The sequence below is a fragment of the Loa loa genome (genome assembly GCF_000183805.2).
Source record: "Loa loa unplaced genomic scaffold supercont3.301, whole genome shotgun sequence".
Taxonomy (NCBI): Eukaryota; Metazoa; Nematoda; class Chromadorea; order Rhabditida; family Onchocercidae; genus Loa; species Loa loa.
In genome coordinates, this window is record NW_018108481.1 from 2,161 (window position 1) to 9,966 (window position 7,806).

Sequence of the window (7,806 nt, forward strand, 5' to 3'; positions counted from 1 at the left end):
ATATATATATATATATATATATATATATATATATATATATATATATATATATATATATATATATATATATATATATATATATATATATATATATATATATATATATATATATATATTNTNTNTNTNTTTTTTTTTTTTTTTTTATACCCTATGAAACAAAATTGATCACAGCAAGCATAACAAAAATCTTGCATTACAATGATCGACGACACTATTGTGCTTTCAAAGATAACATAAACCTTTTACTATCATTTAACCTTAGAAATGTTCTAGAACCATTGGTAGCAGTAACGATGACCAAAATGAATGAACGGTACAGTATTCGGTCGAGTTTGACAGTAGAAATATTTCAGAAGGTTTTGTTCTAGAATAGGTACATTTGGAGAGATTCGGACATTCTAGATTCTTAGGCATGCATATAACCCAACAACTTCGAGAATCATCTACAATTTGAGAATCATCTAGAATTTCGTGGAGAGGTCGTGGAGTAGAGGTCACTTGAAAGCTATGGTTATGATCTCTGCTCTCCTTTCCATATCAAATTAAATTTCATCTTTGAACTTTATTATTGGAAGACGAATAATATTAAATACAGGTAAGATAGGAATGTCATTTTACTGGCTTGATTTTTTTGAGTGGCTTGAAGTTTTATCGACAATGGATAGTTTGGAACAATTAATTAGGTCCAGAAGTTTGACCTTTACAGTTCAAACTTTCAATCACAGAAGTCCTCGAAGGGATTCTGTGTTATGAACAAGTTATTCAGAATTATACGGTCGATGCAGGGAAAAAAAAATCAATATCGTTGCCCTAACACTTTTAAATCAAAAAAAAATCAAATTATAAAATAGGAATGGAAAAGAAAAAGAGGAGAAATAAGTTTAATTTTAAGAAAGTTTAAAAATAAGAGAAGCAGTACTGAGAATGTAAAATATGAAACTTTGGAATGATACAGAAATGCGAAATTGAAAATGTAACTGGAATACAGTAATCGTTTTGGAAACAGTAGCGATTATTACCTTTACTGTTACAGTACACTTTATTATTGTTAATGAATTCAAAGTATTGCTATAAAGAAAATCAATAATTCAATTATCAATTTTTGATAATTATAGCTTATTTGCAATGAACTACAATTTGATCGTTTTTAATTTCAATCGATTTTCCAAAAAAATGTCCTTTGAAATTTCAATTTTAATTTCTTCAAATACCCAAATAAACTTTCTTCCACTTCCTTTTCGATTTTTAAGTTTCATCTCATCTCATAATTTGTCAAGTACTTATTTTTCAATCCAAAAACAATCATTGCGCAAAAAAAAAAGGAAAAAAATTTCCACAAGTTCCTTTCGAATAAAAAGAGCTCCCAAAGCATTGATATGATCAAAATACAGGACCGAAAATTATTGACAGGAAATCAAATAATTCGAAATGAAAAAACCATTGAAAATGTTTGAAATGAATCAATTTAATTCTTATTTTCACCTGATTTTTTCATCAAATATTTAAATTGTTTTTAAAGATTGTTTACTTTTGATTTAATATTTAATAGATTATAGATTTGATGCTTATTATTATTATTAGTCTTCTTAATTAAATATCAAAACATTCCTACCTTATAATAGCACAACTGGAATGACAGGTTAATTTATTTATGTTTCATCATCATTTCATTCATTTGCATATTCGAATTCTCAAATCTAACATTTATTCCAATACTATTTTTAAAGTTAGAAAGTTAAATTAAATCGAAATTGCAACTAAATCTTTTTTAACCAAATTACTATATTTTAATTCATTAAAGCAATTATTAATTTATTATCCTGTCCGTCATTTCATTGAGCAAATATCAATTTGATGACAAACAATAATAAGATAGCAAAGAGATACTTTTCTCCTTGGGAAGAAAAAAAATCATTACCAAACTTTCTGAAATTTGCATATGCTAATTAATCTTTTAAAATTATGTAAATCACAATCCCGTATTTTTTTTTTTGTTTCCTAATAAACTTTTATTGAAGAAATAATTTTTTACTATAAAGGAGAAAAAGGTATATTTTCGACGATGGACAGCATCTCTTCCTTATCCCAATCCTACTGGTGGACCGCAACTCTTTCTCATCCTATCCTACTGGTGGACCGCATCTCTTTCTCATCCTATCCTACTGGTGGACCGCATCTCTTTCTCATCCTATCCTATTTTATCTATTTTTCCTGAACGGTTTCAACGTGATATTCACGCAGTAACGGCAATACAACAGTACTGCATAATGCAAAATGCAAATTTCATGAGACAGAAAACATTCACTTTCCGGTTTGGTATCTCCTAAACAATGTACATTGTGAATGGAACACTGGAATATTAACAAAAGGAAATTCATATTTCTATTCTTACTGGAGGTCAAACATTAATAGCTGATAAACAGTTGACATGTCAACGTTGTATTATCAAGAATGAAGCAAAAATTTGACAATAAAAGAGAAAGCTTTCTTACATGAATTTTTTCACGATAGTTCACCAACATTCCTTGCAATTCTTTTTAAAACAATAACTAAAATTGACCAAACAAAAGTGTCATTGTCATCTCAATTAATTTCCGTAATTGATTTCTTGGCAGTAGTAATGCTTTTAGTTTTATACCAAAAAAAAAAAACTAAGATTGAAAGAAAAGAGAAGTACAGGTCACTTCTAATCTATTGCTCATATTTTCCGAATTTTGCGCAAATTTTACTTCAATTTAAATTATGGAAATAAATAGGTTGCATAGCACAAGAAATGACAAGTAATAAAATACCGGATAAAATAAAAGATATTCAAATTCTACAATGAATTCATGAAAAAAAGGAAAAAAAAAATCATATACTATAATTTTAAAACAACAATAATAATCATGTAATCTTTCTTATTCATGAGTTTCAAGTATGAATTAGCGTTGAAAAGTTATTGTAGTGTTGGTAAAATCCTAATATGAGAAAAATAAATCACAGAGAGAACAAATAATCAATCCTAACAAAGTTAATTAGCTCATGCATAACAATAAAATAAGTAAAACACAGTAAAAGTTCAATTGAAGAATTCACGCTACTCTCACTCACAACAATTAATAAGCCATTCGTACAGCCAAAAAATATCCTACGACAAACGAAATTTTAAATTTTTTGCTTAGAATAATAAGCATACATACTTAATGCGAATGTAAAAAATTTCTTTCATGTATTAATTAATAGTAAAATATTTCTCTTTATAGAATGCAAAATAGTTTTGAAATATCACTCGGAAATTTGAATTCAGATAAAAATTGAATAAATCATAACATAATGACACGGATACCAATTAATATAAAGCTAAAGCTGGCTAAAATCACGAGGTCCAAGAACACTGCGCGATGTTCCTTTGAGCGTTGATTCATCATCAGTCTTCATAACTGTTAGTGTATTGGTTCGTGTATCGATATCAAGATAACCAAGAAGGGAAGCTGCTGCATCTGGTTCTACCTGATATTGAATGAAAATATTGATAAATACTCATCAGCTCATTCACTTAATTAGAAATAATCTGGCTCAAATCACTGGGTCTGCAGTTCAAATTCCACATAGACATATTGTATAAGGCATGTTATTGAAGATATTTTAACATAGTGTAAAAGTGAAGGATAGCATAAACAGTAATGGGAGTTCATCATCCTCAAATTTATTACTTATATCATCAAAAGAATATTACACACCTTGATTTCATCCAAAGATGATTTATTTTCATCCGTTTTCAAAGTAGAAGATACTGTCTCACTGTCTGAGGTCTCATCACCAGTAGATTCATTTAAGCTTAAACAGCTTTTAGTCGGCTCCTCATCAGCCCATTCATATAACCGCCGCTTCCACAGACGCATCTATAAGACACAAGATATATAAACTCTGATATCTTCGTGATTAGTTCCGCTGGAAGATAAAGTCTTTTCCATAGAGAAAAGGCACTCCATTGAAAATAGAAAAAAAAAAGCTTAAGAAAATTAATAACCTGTTTATCCCATGACCTACGCGAGTACTGAATGTACTTGTTGGGAGTTTTTGGCATATTTTTCGTTCGCGCATGTCGTGGTACTTTCGCAAGATATTTCGCGTATACTGGTTTCTCCTTCGCTTTTTCAATTTCCTTAATAAAATAAAAATTATCCTTCTAATTTCAGCAGCACATTTGTAAAGGTAAAGTTTATTTATATATTTACGATAGTACGATATTACCAACACATAAGCAAGCGTTCGAAAAAAAAAAACACTGCAAAAATTGTACCTTTGAACGCCTCAGAAGAGTAGTTTCATCTTTGCACCAACCAAGTTTTGGTTCTGACCAACCCTTCTTAATGCGCAACGTGGAAGCAATGCTAGAAGTACTTCCAGGAGAGCTGTAATTATCATATTACTAGAATTTCATACAGTACACTATTGTCGTTTTTGTCGTTTACTAATTCATTGTAATTATAGTTTGAGAACTTTGAACAAACGAACCTTTCCCTACTGGAACGTTTACTGTAAGGTAAATCCTCAGAGACAAATTTCCAACTGCCAGCTTCATAAACGGTCTTTTCCTTATGTATAACTTTCCTTCTTTTTTTCTGATATTTCGAAGATGTCGGACCCTCTTCATCATCAGTGCTTGTCACGGGAAACGCTTGAGCACCTTGCATTTTATCTCGCTTAAAAGCCCGACGCGACTAAAAAGCAGAAATTACTTTCATCAATAAAACATAAACAACACTACTCAAAAATATTTTTTGATTTGAACTACTTTCGGTTGAAAAAAAAATGTAGTTTTGCTACGAAATAACTCCAGCAATACCGATTTCCCGGGAACTTGGCTATCAGTCTTCGATGCCTCAGCTTCTGTAAGTTCTAAATTGCGTCTAAACCTGAAAATATGCAACACTGCAGAACCTTCATACACGTGAATAAAGTAAGAAAGAAAGAGAATTGCCAAATGATGTGGAAATTGTAAACGAAGATTTTCTTAGAATTTATTCTTGAACAAACCTTTCCCAGATATTCATCTTTATATTATTCTTTAGTAACTAAAGAAAATTACCAATAATCAGTGAGTATGTCTATCACAGTCCAAATAGATACGAATTAAATGGTATTATTATACCTTCTTGTTATACAAATAAACTTGAAAAACAAATAAAAACCAAAATAGAAGTATGCCTTCTGAATTAGATTTTTTCTTAAACGAATTTAGCATTCTTACCTGGACTTCGGCTGTCGTTTCTTCTTTGATGTGTTGCTTTTGCGTCGTTCCATATCTGATCGTGATGGCTCAATAGTAGCTAATAAACTTGGAAATTCCTCATTAGAACTTAAAATAATACAATCACTCTCTACCGATTGTATTTTTGATGTTACAACCTCTTCATCCTTCTTTGATTGTAAGCTGCTTTTAGATTTTATTACTTCTTCGTCCATTAGATCAGCCCATGAGGTGTTTCGCATTTCTTCATATTCCTGTTGCTCAAGAAGCGTCTTTAACTGCAAAAAAAAAAAAATCTTTTCCTGAAAGTCTTTCCGGAAATAACAAAAGTTCCATTGGCACTTTTTGAATACAAGGTTTGGAAGGAATAATTGTTGCTGTAGCGAAATTTCAAATAAATTTCATAACTAATCAATAAATGATAATATTAACATTCTTCATACTTGCTTCTTTTTTTTTTTCGTTTGATTTCAATCAAACATTTGAGTAAATAGTGATAACTACAATAAATAATAGGATAATGAAAATGTGAACTAACACTTTCGGATGTTTTGTTAATAGTAGTATCATCATTTAACTTGACCTTCATCACTGTTGCTGTTTCACCCATATCACAGTCTTGGATTTGTCCTTGAAATGGTTGACATTCAGGTATCTTTGAGCTTGGCTCCTCTTCTGTGGTCTCATCCATGGGTGTTTGAGACTCTTCATTTTCCGGATTCATTTTCAATCAGTATAATTCCTTTTGAGGGAAGAAGTCTAAATTGAAAATTTAAAACAAATAATGACAAAAAAAAGAAGCGAAAAATGTAAAAACTGGATCAATCAATAAATGTTGTATGACCTTTTTCATTTTTTTTTTTAGTTCTATGATAATAATCATTAATAATTCTTAGCGCATAAAATGTTAAATTAAAGAAAAACAAAAAAAAGGAAGGGGACAGAGGTTAAGTTGAGCTAAAGATAAGGTGAAGTTAACAAGAAGAAAGCTATCCTAGCAGTATTTATAAAAATGTCTCCCCATTTTGTAATATGATGTGATAGGGACATATAACGCGCGCGCGCGCAAAATCTAATTTTAAATTCTATAATACAAATATAGAAAGAACAATTAAAATGTATAGGAAATGAAGATAAATTGAAAAAGTTAAATAAGGAATTTAATTAAGACAAAAGCGCCTAATAATTGGCGCCATAAGAGGAAGACGTGTTTATTCGTGAAAAATACCTTCCCAATAATTTAACAATAGCATTGATTATTGCATCATAAAGCGATTCATCGATGTAAGATGAGTATGTGTGTCATTGTTTCTGTCGTATTGCAGACAGTAGCAGTTTTGAACTTTGATCTAAGATGTTGTGATCAACAAATGTAGCATGAATTGCAGCAACATTGGATTGCATGTTTGCATGCATGTTTTCTATGGATTATGGATGAGATGAAATATTATTGATTGCCAAAAGCGCTTCTTCAAATGGGAATTTATTCTTATCGCTCTCCTAATTAGCACTTTAAGCTTCTCATTTATAATTTAATGTTAATTTAAATTATCACTCAAACTCTTATCACTATCATATATTTAGGGGGTCAATTTTCCATGCAATATCACTGAATCTTTTAAAGCTAGTGACATTACTTGAAACTTCTCTTCAAAATTCATTGCTGTAAGCTGGAGAAATCTTTGACCTATGATGGTATCAGACATTGATGATGTAGATGACCTTTTGCTGTAACCGTTTAATGTATTAGTTTTTATCAAACATTGATATGAAATCCGTTTTTTATTACTGCGTTATCACTCTCACTGACCATATTTTAGTTACTGACCTATGATGGTATTGGACATTGATGACGCAAATGACCCTTTACTGTAATCGTTTAATGTATTAATTTTCTCAAATATTGATATGAATTCCGTTTGTTTGCTACTTACTGAGTTATCACTCTCACTGACCATATTTTAGTTCTCTTTGACCATCACTTGTAAACTAACGGACATTGGATGTTAGAGGAAACAGTATATCACTGATGCTTTTTAACATCAAGTTATCAGTCTTTATCAAATAACTTTAATTTTATTGATTTTTCCTTTACATCTCTTTGTTGTTTCAAAAAATGTTTTCAGTAAAATTGATTTATTGATTGCTGTTTATCTTTGATAAAAAAATAATGTTAGATGAAAAAGTAAATTTGAGTGATTTCATTTTATAACTTTAATTCAGTTATTATGCAAATGTAGCAACTTGCATTATCATAGAATATATTTGACTTGAAATTGCTTGCATTAAGATATGCAGTTTTATGATCGTTCAAGAAATTTTCCAAAAAAAAAAAAAAAAACAAACATCTTGAAGCTGAAGAGTGCTGTGATCGGTCAGTGGAAGTAAATAGTGACCAATTGACAGCAGCTCTTTAAAGTCTTGAAGTTGAAGAGTGTTGTGATCGGTCAGTGGAAGTAAATAGTGACCAATTGACAGCAGCTCTTTAAAGTCTTGAAGTTGAAGAGTGCTGTGATCGGTCAGTGGAAGTAAACAGTGACCAATTGACAGCAGCTGTTTAAGCTAATCCT

At 30.3% G+C, this 7,806-nt stretch overlaps 1 protein-coding gene across 1 annotated transcript; it reads right to left on the minus strand.

The window, feature by feature from the left end:
• Positions 1-3,272: 3,272 nt before the first annotated feature.
• On the minus strand, positions 3,273-5,960 carry LOAG_10843 (hypothetical protein; the record flags this gene model as incomplete). The annotated part of the gene is made up of 8 exons (XM_003146366.2): positions 3,273-3,492; positions 3,723-3,884; positions 4,013-4,147; positions 4,286-4,397; positions 4,501-4,706; positions 4,832-4,901; positions 5,237-5,514; positions 5,775-5,960. 8 exons carry the CDS (start codon positions 5,958-5,960, stop codon positions 3,343-3,345), a joined length of 1,299 nt encoding a protein of 432 aa, XP_003146414.1. The 3' UTR covers positions 3,273-3,342.
• Positions 5,961-7,806: the final 1,846 nt, after the last annotated feature.